This window comes from Geotrypetes seraphini, chromosome 1, assembly GCF_902459505.1.
Source record: "Geotrypetes seraphini chromosome 1, aGeoSer1.1, whole genome shotgun sequence".
NCBI classification, from domain to species: domain Eukaryota; kingdom Metazoa; phylum Chordata; class Amphibia; order Gymnophiona; family Dermophiidae; genus Geotrypetes; species Geotrypetes seraphini.
Window position 1 is genome coordinate 69,769,506 of NC_047084.1, and position 21,139 is coordinate 69,790,644.

The 21,139-nt window shown below is 42.1% G+C and overlaps 1 protein-coding gene across 4 annotated transcripts in view; it reads left to right on the plus strand.

Annotated features, from left to right (window-relative positions):
* Nucleotides 1-21,139, plus strand: part of LMBRD2 (LMBR1 domain containing 2) — a 132,938-nt gene that overhangs the window by 73,531 nt on the left and 38,268 nt on the right. For all 4 annotated transcript variants that reach the window (XM_033932816.1, XM_033932826.1, XM_033932813.1 and 1 more), the window contains 4 exons: nt 2,846-3,027; nt 14,005-14,138; nt 14,826-14,931; nt 20,938-21,035. In XM_033932816.1, coding sequence (XP_033788707.1) covers nt 2,846-3,027; nt 14,005-14,138; nt 14,826-14,931; nt 20,938-21,035 — 520 coding nt within the window. The remainder of the gene's footprint in view (nt 1-2,845; nt 3,028-14,004; nt 14,139-14,825; nt 14,932-20,937; nt 21,036-21,139) is intronic.

A 21,139-nucleotide genomic window follows, 5' to 3' on the forward strand; every position in this document is an offset into this window, starting at 1 on the left:
GATTTTTTTTTGTTGCTTTACTTAGAATCAAGTAGTATTGTAACTGTATTGATAAAAGTTTATAAATAGGAAATGGAAATAAGGCAGTTTTTTAGACTAAACCCCTTTTCTCAGGACAGGATACCATAACAGCAGTATACTGTACTGTTCTGAAGAAAGATTTGGCCTCTGAAAGCTAATTGAACAATGAATTAGTCCAATAAAATGGTATTTTCTTATTTCTCATTATTTGTTTTATTTTTATTTGTTAATTTGTAAAGTGGTGATTGTTATGTATCAGTTTTTTCAAATTTACATCTACTATCTTTATATTTTGCACAGTATTAGGGGACATGTGTCACTGTTTTTGTGGTGTTGCATTGTATGCACAGTCTGGTTTCTTGACGGTTCAGTTTAACTTTTGTCTACATATTTCTATTTTTAGTTTATGATTATTCCATATTGGGCGAGGGTGTATCTCTGTTCTGTATGTATGAAAAGAACATAGTTTTCAGTTGGCATTGATTGCAGGATCAACTGACTGTGCGGGATCTGGCTTGTTTAGTTTTACAATGAATGTGTTGGTGTTCTAGTGCTCAATGCAGTGTTTAAGATGCTGCCTTTTCCTAGGTACACTCTTGTTGTGCGATATGTGGATTGTTACTAAAAATCATATTTTTGATATAGATGGGGAGGTGTCAAAAAATGATGGGCCCTGGGTGTCACACATGCTAGGTACGCCACTGATTTCAGCACACAGTGTGAGGAAAATTAAACAAGTAATGAGGTTAGGCACTTCACAGACACACAGAAGGGCAGTTACGGTGATAGAACCATGATTTCAACACACAACCTGGGCACTTCACAAACACAGAGGAGGGAAATTAGGCTAATAGGGAAAATGCTTGAGTATCTGATTTGTAACCTGTTCTGAGCTCCTTTGGGAGGACAGGCTAAAAAAATTGAATGAATAAATAAATAAAACCAAGATTTCAACTCACAACCTGAAGAAAATTAATCAGCACCACCATACAGCACATATATGCCCACATCACAATTCTACAGGAACCACCACCAACTACATCCCTTTTTCAATTTGAAACCCCTAAAAATACAACGTAATCATTGCTCTATCATACAAACTGTTGCCTAACATTCATGTAAATTTAATGCAACACAGTAAGAGAGAGAAGCTGCCTGCCTCTGTTTTTATACACAGTCACACCCTATACAGAAGCAGTGTTTTATTTTATTTTTTTAACTTTTATCATTTTTATTGCTGAACTAACAGTTTTCCTATTTTTAACTCTCCACAATTATATGTTCTCTGTGACTGCTTGCCACCACTGGTCATGTCAACAACCCTAACTAACAACTTCTACTACTACTATCCATTCCATCATGTTTGACCCTTTTTCCATGGCTTCTTTCAATTGCTTGATGTTCATTCCCTTGTCATTCAGACAGTACTAAAACTGTTTGCACTAACACAACATAAAACTTGCACTGTACTTCCAACATGCTTCTACCATAACTATGGACTACAACACCTTCCAGCATGTCTACAGAGACAAATTGAATGAAAATACTTCCATCAAAGTTTAATTGGTACCTTACAGACCTACACATCATTCTTAAAACATTTAAAATCTCCACATCCTAGCTAAACCCATTACACACCTGTATATTTATTCTCTGTAATATTTATTGCTTCTACCTACTACTCTTCACAGCATGTCTCCTGGACGCCACACAAAAAATGCAACATTTCAACTTTAATAAGAAAAAGACTATACTGTTAGAAGGCCAACTCAAAGAAATATACAATTTCAAAAATTACAACCACAGTCTTCTTTTACATGAAAAACAACCTACAACACCTACAAGATGAATTAGAAAAGCTAAAGGTATTGAAAAAATGTCAAACTTTATTAGTATTCTCAAAGAACATGAATCGGAACAAACACGCTTTCAAATTCAAGACAAAAAGAAGAATGGAAACATCACAACAACGACACGAACGCTTTAGTTCTCACTCCCGAGAGAGGTGGTGGAGAGTAAAACTGTGACTGAGTTCAAAGAAGCGTGGGATGAACACAGAAGATTTAGAATCAGAAAATAATATTAAATATTGAACTAGGCCAGTTACTGGGCAGACTTGCACGGTCTATGTCTGTGTATGGCCGTTTGGTGGAGGATGGGCAGGGGAGGGCTTCAATGGCTAGGAGGGTGTAGATGGGCTGGAGTAAGTCTTAACAGAGATTTCGGCAGTTGGAACCCAAGCACAGTACTGGGTAAAGCTTTGGATTCTTGCCCAGAAATAGCTAAGAAGAAAAAATAAAAAAATAAAAAAAAAATTAAATTGAATCAGGTTGGGCAGACTGGATGGACCATTCGGGTCTTTATCTGCCGTCATCTACTATGTTACTAATGAAAACTTAAACACTACAGTTCAATAGCAACAACATAAAGCTAAAACGTCATCATTAACACTATTTCCCCAAGCGAAGCTCAGCCTTCCAGGTACTATTTAGACTCGAATTAATTTTTAATTTTGGATTTTATTTTCATCTTTTTTGCTTTTTTATGTTAAGCAGTCAAATATTTTAATAAACATACTGTATCTTATGTGGTGTTTTTACTTAAATTATAAACAGTTTTGGATTCATATTTTGGATGGAAAGTAGTATAGAAGTAGAAATCCTGAATACATTCTGTGTTACCAGTAAAAAAAACAACCCCATAGTGGAGGATTTTCACACTTACCTTCTTAGAGTTTATTGCTAAATATTAGATGCTGTGATTATTACTGCCCTGTGTTTGTTTCTGTACCTTTTAGACTCTATTTTGCCTCTTTCCCTTCCAGAGTGGTACTGGGAATGTCTCCTGCAACCGTGGTCTTACCGCATACTTGCTATAACTCTGGCTCTATTCTCAGCAGTTGTTGTGTGGTCAGAGTGCACATTCTTCAGTACAAAACCTGTCCTCTCACTTTTTGCTGTCTTCATACAGCAGGCAGAGAGAACATACAACTATATCTACATTGAGGTCAGTAGAGAAGGCTGTTTTTAACTGTTCATTGATATCTATTTTTGACATCACTTTCTACATTGAAATTTAAGAATACATCCTTTTACTTCAGAAACATGTGACAGGCCAATATCTTCTGGATGGAAGATACAGGCAAGGGGGTCATTGATGTCGGATCTCCTTTGGCACTTCTACCAAAAAAGGATGGGACAACTGTGGTCTTTACTGTCATTTACTATGTTACTATTTTGATATGTAAATAAATATCCTTGGAGAGGCACATTCATATGTTGTAAAGTTTATTTCAAGGTTCTAAGATGCTGAGGTAAAATATTCAGCTGGCAGTGGTGGGAGAGTTGCTGACCACCTTCAGCATTATTCTTGGATATTCAGTGCTGGGCCATGTCTGGGCTTTGGCGCAGAATATCCAGTTTATGTGGTGTCGGCTAACAAATGGCTAATTAAGTCGATGTTCAGCACTTAACTGGCCATGGGTTGCCACAAAAAGATAGGATTGTGAGTTATGTGGCCCCATTTATGCAGTTACCCTGGTTGGTTAAGTGCTGACTCCACCCCAAGAATGCGCCCCAAATAGCCCTCTTTCATTTAGGCACTAACTTTTAATTTTCTAACTAGATCCTGCAGGTGGCAAAATGATTATTGAAATTTTTTTGTGTGTATAAAGACTTTTCAGTCCTGTGAGAGCTTTATAAACACAATGAGGTCAATATTCATTGGGGCTGTCACCGCTTATTGATACCCGGATACTTATCTGGCTATCTTTAAATGGATTTTAAACTGCACAGTCAGTTTAAGTGGGGCAACTTATTTAAGCTTAGGAAAGCATATTAAGTGATGTGTAAGTTAGGATAAGTATTTTCTTCAGTTCTACTTTAAATGGATAATGATAAGCAAATAGTGCTGAATATTGGCACTATCCACTTATACAGTATTTTAGCCCTGTTCCAGAATGCTTCCTTGTAAATAGCTAGCTTTTGGCTGATTTCTTACCCCCTCTTCTATGAAACTGCGATAGCAGTAGCGCGGTGAGCCGTGCTGAATGGCTCGCGCTGCTCCCAACGCTCATAAAGTTCCTATGAGCATTGGGAGCAGCGCGGATCATTCAGCATGGCTCTCTGCGTTACAAACTACTAGCGCAATTTAATAGAAGAGGGGGTAAGTGTCTACTTTAAAAGTACACACAATATAATCTTATTAACAACACATAATGGTAACCACAAATTAAAACTACACAATACTGTACTTTAAAAGTTATGCATTCACAGGTGTAAAATTTGAAAAGAAGGTATCCTGCTCTGCAACTTGCTAATGCCATGATTTGAAGCCCTTCCCAGTCATTCATTTCATTGGAGGTGACATCATCAGGAAGTTAGTTTAATTTATTGCATATCTGTAACATACACTGCAGGCACGTGCCAAAGAAGTACACATAAGGAATAGGATGTTGTTCTCCTTTGTAATGATGATGTAAGCTCCTTTGTGCACACCCTGAGTGCAGACTAAACTATTTATTATGGCTCTTTGTTGATTGTTTCTTTGTCATTTTTTTCAATATCTTTATTAAATTTTCACAATATAAAACAGCCAAAGTCAATACAGCAAACTGAAGCAAACAAAATAAACAGCATATCAGCTCCCAAATCAGCAAGAAAAGCAAAAAGCAACACAGAAATAGACACAAATCTTTCCCTCCCCCATCCAAAACCCCGAGAGGCTCACTTCACAAATCAAAACTAGATAGAGTGTTGTTTCCATCGTAGATACGGGTCCCAAATCTTATGATAAGTTAAGAGTGTATTATGCTTCAAGGCAGAATGGTGGGACATCAATTGCAAATAATCCAAACAAGAGTAAACCATTTGAAGATGAGGCTCCCTGTGAGTTCGTCAGCACTGTGCCAATGCAACTCTGGCAGCTGTGAAAGCAAAGGCTGCCAATTTCTGTTCAGGAGTCGTCAAACCAGGAACTCCCACATTAAATAAACAACATTCCAGCAATAAGCAACAATTCTTATGAAAGGTCTTAACTAAAAAAAACAACTCACTCGCTGCCAATAAAGTCTCACACAGATGTGTACAAAATCCCCCCGCTCCCCACAGTTTCACCTACAGCGATCAGAACCCACATGAAAAATGGAAAAAATCCTCTCAGGGGTATAGTACCACCTATAATACATTTTAAAACCGTTAACGTTGATTTAAATAGCCTCCTATAAATACAGTCCCAGCTAGGTAGCCCCCTCCCTCCTGAAATGTCCCACTCCCATTGTGTTTTATAGGATCTAGTGGTGATTCTCTTTTTAGTAAGGCTCGTTATACTCTAGAGACTCCCCCTCTCCCTGCCTGAAGAGCCTGTTCAAGCCAGGTCTCCCCCAAGGACAACTCCCCAAAAGCCCATTGGGATAAGAAAATCCACAGCCACATATATAGAAAAGAATCTCTATTCTCCAAGCCAAATTCCTCTTGCAAATCCTGAAAGGGACGCATCTGCATATTGTCCCAAAGTTGTCCCAAGGTCCGGAGGCCCACAGGAATCCACTTACTGTGAATCACCTCCTCTCTACCCGGCGAGGCAGCAGGCAAAGACACAATTGCCATTTGAGGAAAAAAAACATACGTTCCGGGAACATCCGCCTGCGAAGTGCATACCAATTCCGAAGAACCACTTGCAGAAAAGGATTAAGTGTTTTTAACGCTGGTCGCAAACAGTCTCCTGGAACCAATCAAGGCAACATCCAAAGAGACACCTGGGGATAAAGTGTTGTTTAATGTGAATCCACGGGCGGTCTTCATAAGTAACCCACATCACTATTGAGAATTCCCCATACCCCCTTCCATTTTAGATTGATATAAAATACTCCGGCGAACCCGAGGGGGGTTTCTTGAAAGCATCAGCACAATGTGCGACAGCCTCAAAGAAAGCGAACAGAATGTTGGGTATCATTAAAAAGAGTATCACGACCAGGATAAAGGAAGTCATCATGCCGCTATATCGTGCAATGGTGCGCCCACATCTGGAGTACTGTGTCCAGTACTGGTGCCATACCTCAAGAAGGACATGGCAGTACTTGAGGGGGTCCAGAGGAGAGCAACTAAACTGGTAAATGGTATGGAAAACTTTTCATTCGCTGACAGGTTGAAAATGCTGGGGCTGTTCTCCCTGGAAAAGCGGAGACTTAGAGGAGACATGATAGAAACCTTCAAAATCCTGAGGGGCATAGAGAAGGTGGACAGGGACAGATTCTTCAGGCTGTGGGGAACCACAAGTACAAGAGGTCACTCGGAGAAATTGAGAGGGGATAGGTTTAGAACAAATGCGAGGAAGTTCTTTTTTACCCAGAGGGTGGTGGACACATGGAACGCATTTCCGGAGGTTGTGATAGGCCAGAGCACACTACAGGGTTTCAAGGAAGGTTTAGATAGGTTCCTAAAGGATGAGGGGATTGAGAGTTACAGATAGATGTAGAGGTAGGTTACAGAAATCATCAGGAACCACTTCACAGGTCACAGACCTGATGGGCCACCGCGGGAGCGGACCGCTGGGCGTGATGGACCTCTGGTCTGACCCAGTGGTGGCAACTTCTTATGTTCTTCCACCAGATATATGCAAAAACCTTTTGAGATAAAAGATGAAAAAAACTATCTGGCAAAGCTATGGGAAGGGCCAGAAAACCATATAATAATTTAGGTAGAATCATCATTTTAACAGCCAAAATCCGGCCTATCCAACTAAGATGCAATCCCTCCCATCGCTCCAAATCCATAAATAAGACATGCAATTTATATAGACATTAAATTTATATAGTTGTTTTAATCCTCTACTAAATTAACACCCAGGTAAGTGATAAAGCTTAGAAGCCCAAGTAAAAGGGAAGGCAGAGTGCAGTCTGCGAACAACACTATCCTCCAGAGTGGCATTTAAGATCTCTGATTTAGTCATATTTACTTTAAAACCGGAAAGCGGGCTAAACTGTTCCAGCTCTCGAACCTCATTAGGTAAAGACATCTCAGGATCACGCAACAGAAGCAAATATCATCCGCATAGAGCAAAATTTTATGTTGCTGTGCTCCTAATTGAATCCCCAGAATATCCCCCTGATGATGAATCCGGCTTGCGAAAAGTTTCATAGAAAGTACAAAAAGCAAGGGAGCGAGGACACAGCCCTGACGCTTCCCTCGCGACAAAATGATAGCAGACAGCAAGGTACCATTAAGTTTCAGCCGGGATAAAGGGGCATCGTATAATAATTGGAGCCAACCATAAAATCTCTGTCCAATACCCATTTTTTGCAACACCTTAAATATACCCAACTCACCCTGTCAAACGCCTTTTCAGTGTCGAGGGACAAAATAAGAGCAGGGATGCCCTCTCATCGAACATGCCAAATTAGATGTAAAGCTGTTTTAATATTATCAGATGGCTGTCGTCGGGAAATAAAGCCTGCCTGATTGGTATGGACTAATTGAGGCATATACCGTGTTTCCCCGAAAATAAGACATTGTTTTATATTAATTTTGGGTCCAAAAAAAGCATTAGGGCTTATTTTCAAGGATGTCTTATTTTTTTTCATGTACAACAATCATCTGTCCCTTCCTCTCCTCCACCCCAATTCTTCCTCTTTCCTTTCTACCCTCCCCCCCTTGTGCAGCATCTTTCCTCCCCTCTCACCCATCCTCTTCTGCAGCATTTCTATCCCTTTCATCCCACTGTGCAGCAGAACCCCCACTGACCCTCCCACCGTGAGACTGTGACAAACCTCTGCTTCGAAGCCTTCAAAAACACCAGCGGCAGCAGCGCTCTGAACGGGTTGCTTCGCGGCCTTCCCCACTGGGGCCTTCCCTCTGCCGCATCACTGATGATGTCACCAGTGATGCGGCAGAGGGAAGACCCCAGCAGGGAAGGCCACGAAGCAGCCTGTTCAGAGCGCTGCTGCCGTTGTTGTTTTGGGAGGCCTCAGAGCGGAGGTAGGTCAGGTCTTACCAGGGTGAGGTGTCGCTGAATTGACGAGTCTGATTTTTTTTTATGAATCAGGCGGCACTAGTGTTAGGGATGGAGTCAGGGACACTGGGGGGAGGGCACTTTGGGGGGTCAATCTTAACTAGGTCCTATTTTTGGGGTAGGGCTTATATTAGGAGCATCTTTAAAAATCAAGCTAGGGCTTATTTTCGGGATAGATCTTATATTCGGGGAAACAGGATAAGAACATAAGAATTGCCACTGCTGGATCACACCAGTGGTCCATCGTGCCCAGCAGTCCGCTCACGCGGCGGCCCTTGGGTCAAAAACCAGTGCCCTATTTGAGTCTAGCCTTACCTTCCTATGTTCTGGTTCAGCAGGAACTTATCTAACCTTTTTTTTTTTAATCCCTGGAGGGTGTTTTCCCCTATAACAGTCTCTGGAACATAAGAATTGCTGCTTCTAGGTCAGACCAGTGGTCCATCGTGCCCAGCAGTCCACTCATGCGGCGGCCCTTAGGTCAAAGACCAGTGCCCTAACTAAAACTAGCTTTAACTGCGTACGTTCTGGTTCAGCAGGAACTTGTCTAACTTTATCTTGAATCTCTGGGTGAAGAACTTCCTTACATTTGTATGGAATCTATCCCCTTTTAATTTTAGAGAGTGCCCTCTCGTTCTCTCCACCTTGGAGAGGGTGAACAATCTCTCTTTCTCTACTAAGTCTATTCTCTTCAATATCTTCAGTCTCCTCTTTTCAAAGGAGAAGAGGCTCAGTTTCTCTAGCCTCTCATTGTATGGCAACTCCTCCAGTTCCTTAACCATTTTTGTTGCTCTTCTCTGGACCCTTTCAAGTAGTATTATGTCCTTTTTCATGTACAGCGACCAGTGTTGGACGCAGTATTCCAGGTGGGGGAGCATCATGGCCCAGTACAGCGGCATGATAACCTTCTCCGATCTGTTTGTGATCCCCTTCTTAATCATTCCTAACATTCTGTTTGCCCTTTTCGCCGCCACTGCGCCACTGCAAACAACACTATATAGACTTGTAATCTCAAAGCCAAAACTTTAGTAAAAATTTTATAATCCACATTAAGCAATGAGATGGGTCGATAGACCGCACAGGAAGATGGATCGTTCCCCTTTTTATGTACTAACATTACAGCTGCCATGCGCCAAGTCTGAGGTATCATCAAATCTATTAAACGCTCTGACCAACAATGGCACCAATAAATGTTGAAAGGTTTTTAAAAATTTATTAGTGAACCCATCCAGGCCAGGAGCAGTGTTCAGAGAAAGAGAAAGAACCACCTCTTCCACCTCAGCAACGGTGATGGATCTAGATAACTGTGCCTCATCCTCCTCAGAAAGAGCCGAAAGCGAAATCTGGCCTAAATAGTCCTCTATCTCCTACTCTAGGGAGGCTGGGTCAACTTGATAAAATTCACTATAGAACTGCCAAAAAGTATTCCCCATGTCCGATGCCTGGGTTTTCAATCTAAGGGCTAAAAATCTACGACCCTTATCATTAAATTCAAAATATTCCTGTCGTTTCTGATGTAAGGTCACCTCGATGCTAGCCAGCTCAAGATTTTTCAGGTCCAATTGTAATTTGGCCAATTGAACATTTACCTGAGTGGTTCTCTGCCGCCCTCGGACCTGGGATTCATGATCAGAAAGTTCCCTCTGTTTAGCCCGCTTCTCCTGTGTTTTCAGTTTCTGAGTATAAGCTTGCAAAGCAATTACTTTCCCTCTCAGCACCGCCTTCAATGCCTCCCACACTACTATAGGATGGATATCATTAATATCATTCAATTCAAGATAGTCCGTGATATCCTTTGCCATTGCACAACATTGGAGGGGTCTGCCAATAGGCTATTATTAAATCTCCTATTGGGTGATTTTACAGGGGCCCCCTCCACCTGTTAGCACCAGAATGATCTGCTAAGATCGTAGTATGAATCTCACAACATCGTACTGTTCGACAGACAACACCATCTCCCAGCCAATAATCTATGCAGGAATCAGTGTTGTGAAAAGCGTAATGGGATGTATATTCCTGCTCCCCAGGATGCTTGATACACCAAATATCATGCAGCCGCCAATGTAAGAGCAGCTGCTGGAACCCTTTACGATCTACTAGGGAACTATCAAGCTGGGGGTCTAGTACTAAATTACAATTACCCCCCCCCCCCAATAATAGCAAACCATCTATATAAGGGTGTAAGTTCTCATCAAGTTGTGTAAAAAAATTCCCCTTGACCCACATTAGGAGCATATAAATTGCAAAGGGGTATACTTCTGATTAGCAATAGTGACCCCCAGAAGCAAGTAACGGCCTTCCGGATGCCTCAGCTCTGTAGCCACCTGAACCTGTAAACTATTAAGAAAAAGAATGGCCACTCCCTTAGTTTTCTGTTGATATTGATTAGAAGCAAAATAAATAATTGAATACCCAGGGGGGTGCAACACTTGTTCATGCTTAGACAGCAAATGTGTCTTCTGTAAAAACACAATCCGGGCCCTCTGATGAGCTAGTTCCTTATAAAGGAGATGACATTTCATGGGAACATTAAGCCCCCGGACAATCAGAGATAGTAATTTTAGGTCACCCATAATCCCAAAAGAAGATCAGAAAACCAGCAATATACTCTACCTGAAACCCACAATACCCTTAGCATCCCCCTTACCCATCCTCGCCCCCTAACTTCCCCTCCCCCTCTCATCCATAGTAACCACACACGAGAGTACCCACAAAAAGTGCACCCACGTAACCCAAAGGAAGGAAGGGCCCCCCCATGTGCCCCCCAAACAGCATATAAAGGCAGATCTTGTTTGACGAACTTGCTGCACTTCTTCAAGGGAGTAAGTAAACAGGCAGATAGACAAGGGTGATCCGGCCAGCATTGTATATCTGGATTTTCAGAAGATGTTCGACAAGGTTCCACATGAACGACTACTTCGGAAAATTGTGAGCCATGGAATCGAGGGTGAAATAATCACATGGATTAAAAACTGGCTGGTGCATAGGAAACGGAGAGTGGGGGTAAATGGACAATACTCAGACTGGAAGAGCGTCACCAGTGGGTTGCCGCAGGGCTCGGTGCTTGGACCCATGCTCTTCAACATCTTTATAAACAATCTGGACATTGGACGACGAGTGAGATGATTAAATTTGTGGATGATACGAAATTATTCAGAGTATTAAAGACACAGGGGGATTGTGAAGATCTGCAACATAACATAATCAAGCTCGAGAAATGGCCATCGACATGGCAAATGAGGTTCAACGTGGATAAGTGTAAAGTGATGCATGTTGGTAACAAAAATCTCATGCACGAATACAAGATGTCCGGGGCGGTACTTGGAGAGACCACCCAGGAAAGAGACTTGGGAGTTCTGATCGACAAGTCGATGAAGCCGTCCGCGCAATGTGTGGTGGCGGCGAAAAGGGCAAACAGAATGCTAGGAATGATTAAGAAAGGGATCACGAACAGATCGGAGAAGGTTATCATGCTGCTGTACCGGGCCATGGTGCGCCCCCACCTGGAGTACTGCATCCATCACTGGTCGCCATAAATGAAGATGGACACGGTATACTCAAAAGGGTCCACAGAAGAGGGATTAAAATGGTTAAGGGGCTGGAGGAGTTGCTGTACAGTGAGAGATTGGAGAAACTGGGCCTCTTCTCCCTTGAAAAGAGGAGACTGAGAGGGGACGTGATCGAAACATTCAAAATACTGAAGGAAATAAACTTAGCAGATAAAGACAGATTGTTCACCTTCTCCAAGGTAGGGAGAACAAGAGGGCACACTCTAAAGTTGAAAGGGGATAGATTCCGTACAAACGTAAGGAATTTCTTCTTCACCCAGAGAGTGGTAGAAAACTGAAACGCTCTTCCAGAGTCTGTTATAGGGGAAAACACCTTCCAGGTATTCAAGACAAAGTTGGACAAGTTCCTGGTAAACTAGAACGTACGCAGGTGAGGCTGGACTCATTTAGAGCACTGGTCTTTGACCTGGGGGCCACCACGTGAGCGGACTGCTGGGCACGATGGACCACTGGTCTGACCCAGCAGCGGCAATTCTTATGTTCTCAAAACCTAAACCCTCTTTTGAGTAGTCAACACAACATATTTGTATAAGTCCAACCCAATTGTTCAAAAACCTCAAACTCCAAAACACTCCACAATACAGGAGTCATTCACACCACTGGAACAGTGAGAAAGCTGCAAGCGTAGAAAAGAAATGGGGCCAAATCTCCATTAATTGACCCCCGTCATGTGCCAGGTAGAGAGCACTGCTCCTGGTCAAGCGAATGTCGTTTCAGGCGACCACCCTCTCGCCGGGCTCACTGCCACCTAGGTTGTGAAAGCCCTGTCCGGCGTGGGCAACCATCAGTCATCTGATCCGATGGTGTCTGGGAGGTCTCCGTAAACTGGACCTCAGGAAAGATCTATGAGGCCTCCAAAAGGGATCGCACAGTGCGCAAGGAACCCTCCAGATTAAAAAGCAGAGCAAAAGGGTAGCGCCATCTGTATTTAATTTTCTAGTCCACCAGGTAACGAAATAAAGGCATCAAATCTGCTCTATGATGTAAGGTAACAGCAGCCAGATTTCGAATTCCATATCCTCCCACTTAAGTACAGCAAGCGATCTGGCTTTCCGCAAAATAACCTCCTTGAGCTTGAAATCCTCAAAGCAGACGATAATATCTCTAGGTTTATTCTCCCATGGGGCCGTCAAAGTTGGTGCATTCATTCAATAGAGATCTCCGGTAGGGATCCAGATTCCGAACCATCAGCCAATAGTAAAAATGCTATTTGTTGGGCAACCCTCTCACAGTACATATATTGTGTGGATTCTGGTATTCCTCGGATCCTCAGATTTGCCCGCCGGCTTCTGTTCTCCAAGACTTCCAATTTATCATATATATAAATTTGCTACGCCTATAGATCTTTGGAGCGTGTATCAATTTGGGCAAGAGCTGCATGTTGTTCATCAGACTAAACCTCCAAATATCCCACACACGTTCCCAACTCAGTCAGTTCAGAGCGGAAATCCGTTGCCAGCGTGGTAAATTCACCCCGGAGCCCCTTCATCTCGTTCCGTATCTCCCAAAACAAAGACAGCATTTCAGCCAGGGAATCCGGCGGCATCGGGACAGTATTCTCTCTACCAGCAGGCTCTCCACTGAGCAGCGGTGCAGGCTCTTCTTCATCCTTCGACGCCATTTTGGCCACGTCAGATTGCAAAGGGCTGAAGGCAAAATCCTTCAGGGTCTTGCGGACTGATTGAGCCATAAAGACATGGACACCCTCCGTGACAATTCCGCCCGAAGAGCTGCAGTTTGCGGGGTTGGACTCGCTAATTAGGGAGGGAAATCAATACAAATTAAATTCAAGGCACACGAGCTGAGCAGTCAACCGTCCATGAAGTCTGGTGACGTCACTTCCCCCCTATCATGGCTCTTTATGCATCATTCTGTGTTTGGTTTTCATATTTTTATTACCTGAAAAATACCCGTAATAATTTTATGTTTATGTATCCTTCAGTTAAGACCTGTCATTACAAGAGATTTTTCAATCGGACACTTGCTTTTCAATTAGGGAAAACAAACAATTGGTTGGGAGCAATCTTCAGTATGCAGTCTAATATTTTATGTGCTTGGATGGGTTCCTATTAAATTGCCCAATGTATATGTCTGCAAAAAGTATTTGCAGGGAAGTCATAACACCTACTTTTTATGTGAAATATATGTAGGTATTCTTAGAGCACTAATATTTTGTAAAATACACATATATGTACCTATTCGCATTGACACATGCACAAATAACTACACCTGCCGAGAGTAAATGTATGTGCCTGGGCACACATTTTGAGTTTTTAACACACATGCAACACATGTACTGTGTGCTTTGACAGCCTATGAACACTGTTAGAAAATATAACCGTTACTGATATAATTTTATCTTTTTAAGCTGTAGATTTAAGTAATTAGAATATTTGTTTCTTTTCTCCAGATGGCTTGTTTCCTTACTATTTTCTTCCTAAGTATCTGTGTGTATTCAACGGTCTTCAGAATTCGTGTTTTTAATTATTACTATTTAGCGTCGCACCACCAAACTGATGCATACAGTTTGCTTTTCAGTGGCATGTAAGTAGAGAAATTTTGTAATTTTCTTAACAAATGTTGTATATTGCTGGGTTAAGGACCCTCTTCAGTAAGGCAAACAACTCAAGAAACCATAAAACAAGAGAAATCTATATACAGTCCATCCACCCAGCAGTAAAATAGAAAGCATTTTATTGGATCTTAGGTAAACACAAGTAACTTGATTTTTTTTTAATAAGTTACTTATAGGTCTACTTTCTAAGTAAGATCCAATAAATAATATATCAAAATTATGTTAATGATATTTTGATTTTGATTTATGAACAAACAAGTTTAGAGAACTTGATATTACAAGTTGTATGACAGATGTCAGGTTGGTTAATAGGAAACTACCTTGCTCTTAACCTTAAACAAAAAGAAAAAACAATGATGAATGTGGCTTCATAAAAGGGGGAGGGGTTCATTTGAGTTGCAGCAGATGATGCAACAGACTCCTTTTGCAAGATATAGTGAGACAGCAATTATGATAAAAAAGGATAGAGAATCATCATTGCAGGATATCTTAAAAGGAATGTTGAATGAAACTAAACTAACTACTGTAAACCGAGACGAGCTTTCCTGGATTGAAGTCTCGGTATATAAAGCCAAGCATTAGATTAGATAGTATTTTGCAAAGCAGTAGTAAAACAATTTCTAAATTTTTGTCATTGGATTATTGAATTGGAACAGGTTATTCTGCCGTTTAACTCCCCCATTGTGTCTGAACTTTTTGGGTTTGACTCATATGGATGGATCCATCTCTCATCAGGACAATCGGCCCACAGCGTACACAATGGTAAGTAAAGAAAAATAACTCAGAGGTTCGGAAAAGATTAGAATTTGCTCTACTATCTATTGCATTGTAGAAAGGCCAGCAGTGTGATTATAGTAGGTTACAACTGTCTACTTTTGTGGTATATCTCAGTAAAAGCATAGACCAATATCAGCTTTAGCTAACAAGAACAGAACCCTCCACAAATTAATCCTGCCCTGAGCTTACCCAATGCTTTCTGAATTCTGATATAAGAGTGAGTGGTTCCCAGTAGGAGAATATTCAATGTACTCGCCATGCTTTCGGTGAATAAAATTATTCTTATTTTATATTTTACTAAACCCAAAGAAGTGTAGCAACCCACATTGAATAACATTTTGTGTTCTTATTGGAGGTAATGGATAGGCATTATATGAAATCTTATCTGTTTATGGAATTTTTATTTCAAAAGAATAATTATATTTAAATGTAGAACTCTAGCCTACATTTCTGGCACCTGCATTTCCCGAAGGCACGATTCTGTAAATGGTGCCTAATTGCATAATTTTTACATAAATTGCATAATTTTTACAAAAAACTCAAAGAACAATAAAAGGATGTCAAGAATAATCACTTCAAAAATATACATCCAAAACTTAACCCATCACTACATATAGCAATACCTTCAATCCCCAATTATACTCAAAATTGGAGAGAAGACCTCAGTGTCTAATAGGGGCATTCTCAAAAACATACAGCTCCCACATAGACATACTCATTAAGACAGGAAGACACATCCTTGGTCAAAAAACTCCAAAGATAAGTGTAAAACATATTCTGCTTAATTCAATTTCCTATAACATTCATTGTTGCATAAGTATCAAAAAATTATCACACTTATCTGCTTATTAAGTAGTCTTCGTAGTGCTGGGCAGTAGAAGCAGGAAAAAAACAGCAAAATGGAGCATAAGCACAGTGCAGAGCAGCTACTGAATCCTTGCCGCCCATACACTGTTACCACAATTTCCAACAGGGCTCCCTGTTTCGCAAAAAGCTTCGTCAGCCGCCGACAGCATTCTATGTAGAATCTTAGCCTCTGTGTGTTGTATTTGACAAGGTAGATCAAGATGGACTGAAATGAGCTTTGACAGCAGCTCCAGTAGTTGGGAAGTAGGTAGTGGCAAGGTAAGGGGGGGTGGGGAGTTCGGACCATCCCAGGTGCCATCTTGGTGGGGGCGCCGGCACTTCTCCTCCTCCTCTCCGCCCCTCAGCTCCTTCCCACTCCTCCCCTACCGCGCACACGCCTTCACTTCCCCCCACTGTACCTCTTCCTCCAACCAGCTGCTCGTGCCAGCCTCAACGCTTCCCTCTGAAGTCACGTCAGAGAGAAAGCCGACGCCGATGCGGGCAGCAAGTTGGAGATGCTGCTCATGCTGGGGAAGCTAAACAGGTACGGGGAAGGGAATGAGCATGCACGAGGTGAGGGGGGGGCAAAGAAGAGGGCGAGAGGGCACCACTGCCCCGTGTGCCTCCCACCCTCGCTATGCCAGTGGAAGTAGGGCCAATACTGGACAGATTCTTATGGTCTGAGCCCTGAAAATAGCAAGGACGGATCAGGAGAAAATGTCCGTTTTAGACCTTATTAATATTATATGCTATCAGTTCTGAGTTGATCTAGCTATATCCAGAAAAACCTAAATTTGCTGTCCTAAGAAACACCGTTTCCTATGTTGAAAGAAAAATCTCAAAGACAGTGTCTTTCTCTAACTCCAATGCAAATGTCACTATCAAAGTAGCTGCATGTGATGAATATTCTGTAGATTCATACAATCCTGTGAAACATCCATCTCAGCGAAGATTCCTCAACAGTTCCAGTAAATATTTTTTTTAAGTATTTTCCAATGACGATCTAGAAAATCTGGAAAAGTTTATAAACAGCAGATTTTTAGCTCTAGAAAGATTTTTATCAATTCCAGTTTTCTTAGGAGTATATAATTGTTCTTAACCAATACATTATTGAGGGTTTCCAATTTTAGAGTTTTTGATTCCAAAGTTTCAATTTTCCTTGCATGAAATCTCATTTGAGTAGAGTGGTTTGACACAATTCCAGATATTCTAGAAGCTTGCTCGCTCAGTTAGTCAGTCTCAAAGTTTTGTGCAACGATTTCCCCAAGAATATTAATAGAAACATAAAAACATGATGGCAGATAAAGGCCAAATGGCCCATTCAGTCTGCCCATTCTCAGTAACCATTATCTCTTCCTCTCTCTAAGATATCCCACGTACCTATTCCAGGCTTTCTTGAATTCAGACAGTCTCTGTCTCCACCACCTCTTCCGAGAGACTATTCCATGCATCTACCACCCTTTCTGTAAAAAAATTATTTCCTTAGATTACTCCTGAGTCTCCGCCACCTCTTCCGGGAGACTATTCCACGCATCTACCACCCTTTCTGTAAAAAAGTATTTCCTCAGATTACTCCTGAGCCTCCGCCACCTCTTACGGGAGACTATTCCACGCATCTACCATCCTTTCTGTAAAAAAAAGTATTTCCTTAGATTACTCCTGAGCCTCCGTCACCTCTTCCGGGAGACTATTCCGCGCATCTACCACCCTTTCTGTAAAAAAAAAAAAGTATTTCCTTAGATTACTCCTGAGCCTCCGCCACCTCTTCTGGGAGACTATTCCACGCATCTACCACCCTTTCTGTAAAAAAAGTATTTCCTTAGATTACTCCTGAGCCTCCGCCACCTCTTCCGGGAGACTATTCCACCCATCTACCACCCTTTCTGTAAAAAAAAGTATTTCCTTAGATTACTCCTGAGCCTCCGCCACCTCTTCCGGGAGACTATTCCACACATCTACCACCCTTTCTGTAAAAAAAAGTATTTCCTTAGATTACTCCTGAGCCTCCGCCACCTCTTCCGGGAGACTATTCCACGCATCTACCACCCTTTCTGTAAAAAAAAAGTATTTCCTTAGATTACTCTTGAGCCTCCGCTACCTCTTCCGGGAGAGTATTCCAAGCATCTACTACCCTTTCTGTAAAATCAGTGTTTTTCAACCGCTGTTCCACGGCACACTGGTGTGCAGCAAGATGTTGCCTGGTGTGCCGTACGGTGAGGGCCGCCATCAGGGCAGTACCACCAGTCTAGGGAGAGGGGCGGTCCGCCCCACGTGGACAGGAGAGAGCTGGACGGGGGACCCACAGAGTTCAATACATCTCGAGCCGCGAGGCTCGTCTTCTGTTCCTGCCTGCCCTGCAGCTAACATATAGCCGATCGCAAGCGTTCCCCGATGTCAGCGCTGACGTCGGAGGGAGGGCTTAAGCAAAGCCTGCCCTCCGACGTCAGCGCTGACGTCGGAGAATAATAATAATAATAATTTTATTTCTTATATACCGCTGTACCGTGAAGTTCTAAGCGGTTTACAGTAGAAACAAGAAATGCAATAAGTAAGATTAATTAAGATGAAGAGAGAGTACTTAGAGTTCCCTGACTGTCCCAAAGGCTCACATTCTTGCTAAAGTACTTGAGAAAAATAAATTAGTTAGGTTATAAACATAGAGTAGAAGAAGGTATATATAAGAATACTTCCGTTCGGCTATTTGTGCGCGGCAGGGCAGGCAGGAAGCAGAAGACAAGCCTCGCGGCTTGAGCTTCGTTTTGCTGAGAAAGTTGCAAAGATGGGCTGGGAGGCAAACACGGAACACAAAAGAGGGGAGGGAGTGCGTTTTGGACACAAGGCATGAACTTGGGAGAGAGGAAGGGAGGGAAAGAGATGCTGAGGTGGGGGAGGGAATGGGTTTTTGGACACAGAAGGCATGGACTTGGGAGAGAGGAAGGGAGGGAAAGAGATGCTGAGGTGGGGGAGGGAATGCGTTTTTGGACACAGAAGAAATGGACTTGGGAGAGAGGAAGGGAGGGAAAGAGATGCTGAGGTAGGGGAGGGAATGCGTTTTTGGACACAGAAGAAATGGACTTGGGAGAGAGGAAGGGAGGGAAAGAGATGCTGAGGTGGGGGAGGGAATGTGTTTTTGGACACAGAAGAAATGGACTTGGGAGAGAGGAAGGGAGGGAAAGAGATGCTGAGGTGGGGGAGGGAATGAGTGTTTGGACACAGAAGGCATGGACTTTGGAGAGAGGAAGGGAGGGAAAGAGATGGTTGTGTACACGGGGAATAGAAGAAAGGAGAATTTTTTGTCATAGGGAGGGAGTGAGGTACAGATAGTGGCATACCAGGGTGGGGGGGGGCGGTCTGCCCCACCCCGGGTTTACGTCCCAAGGGGGTGCACAGCTGGCCACCCTCCAGTGTTGTCCCTAGGCCGGCAAACTGCGGCTCTTTAGACACTTGAGTGCCACCGCCGCCAACGGTGTTGTTGGCGGTGGCAGCATTATAAAATACTTTCTTTGTGTTTATTTGATTCCTATTCAAGAGAATTACTTTATATATAGTCAATATAGGCACAGAGTTAAATTTTTTAACATTTTCTAATGGTGGTGTGCCTCGTGATTTTTTTCATGAAACAAGTGTGCCTTTGCCCAAAAAAGGTTGAAAAACACTGCCTTAGATTACTCCTGAGCCTCCGCCACCTCTTCCGGGAGACTATTACACGCATCTACCACCCTTTCTGTAAAAAAGTATTTCCTTAGATTACTCCTGAGCCTATCACCATGGGCCTTAAGTATTTTATTGTAACTATCTGGGGCTTTTCAATTGATAAGAGCATTCAGATATAATTCAATGTATCAGCATTTTGTTTACGGGTCCAAGGGTAACTCCTGACGCTGAAGCTGGTAAATTCTGCAAATACTCTGAAGACAACAAAAGGAACAGTGTTACAATGTGAGACCCAGAGGTACTCCAGTTTGTTCCTCTGCTCCCACACCTTCTGCAATTCAGTTTGTGTCGCCATTTGGCTGTGGAGGCAATTTGCTTTCTTTGGGAGATAGTAAAGTCTCCCCATTTGGGGGAGGCACTGTATCTCCACTCAACAGCTGCCCTCCTAGCAGCCGCGCCACAGTGTACATATTTTTTGTTCAGATAAGCTGCTGAGGAAATAGCCAAAGTGGCCTTAGAAGACTGAGTGACCCCTTTTCTTTTCCCCATCAATGAGGTATGAGAAAGGAAACAAACAGGTAAAATACTTTGCTGCTGCTTCTTGCTGCTGCCATCTTGCTCTGCCCCCCATTGTTCTTATTTGCAGTAGTACAGCAGTCTGACCAATCACAATTCATACCTTTTGTCTTAATAATCTATATTGCACCAAACAAAGAATCTCTCTAGTTCTATATGTAATTATCAAAAAAAATCTGTGAACTAGAACATAAAGAGTTGCCATACTGGGACAGATCAAAGGTCCATAAGCCCAGTATCCTCTTTCTAATAGTGGCCAACCCAGGTCACGAGTACCTGGCAAGATCCCAAGGAGAAAAACACATTTTTTTGTTGTTTATCGTTGGAATAAGCAGTGGATTTCCCCAAGCTGCATTGGCTGTAAATTGAACCTGAGCCTCCCATGTGGCAGGTGAGAATTCTACCACTGAACTACCAATGCTTGGGTTGTGTCAAAGATGAATTCTGATAGAAGTTAATATTTATTTATATATTGGGATTTATTAGCTGCCTTTTTCATGAAGAGATTCACCCAAAGTGGTTTACATTATACTGAATAGTAATCAGGTACTCTTAAGCATGTTTCTATTTGTTCCAGCAGGCTCAAAATCTAACTGTGGTTCCTGGGGCAATGGAGGGATTAAGTGACTTGCTCAAAGTCACAAGGAGCAGGCTGGGATCATATTAATAACCTTAAGATGCTGAGGCAGCAGTTCTAACCACTAAGCCATACCTCCATTAGAATATAACAAAACAATTGAAATTAAATTTATAGACTGATTTTATTGGGAGTTGCTATTTTCCTTTAATTTATCTTCTTTTCAAGAACCCCACTTAGTGTGCATGGTGGTTCTTCAGTAGGTTACAGATCACAGACAGAGGGAAGTATAAGTAATAGACCTATTTGTTCTACTTATTTTGTATTTTGGTTTTCAGATTATGGGCTCCTTGAGAGTGCTTCCATTCATTGCAGATGGGTTTTATATTTATTACCCCATGCTGGTAGTTATTCTCTGCATTGCCACCTACTTCAGGTAAGAAGAATAACACTATTGTTGATACATGTCTAGGATTTTCAAGTTGAAAACAGAGTATGAATATGAATTTAAAAGCCACAGTGTCACTTCGCTGTAAATGT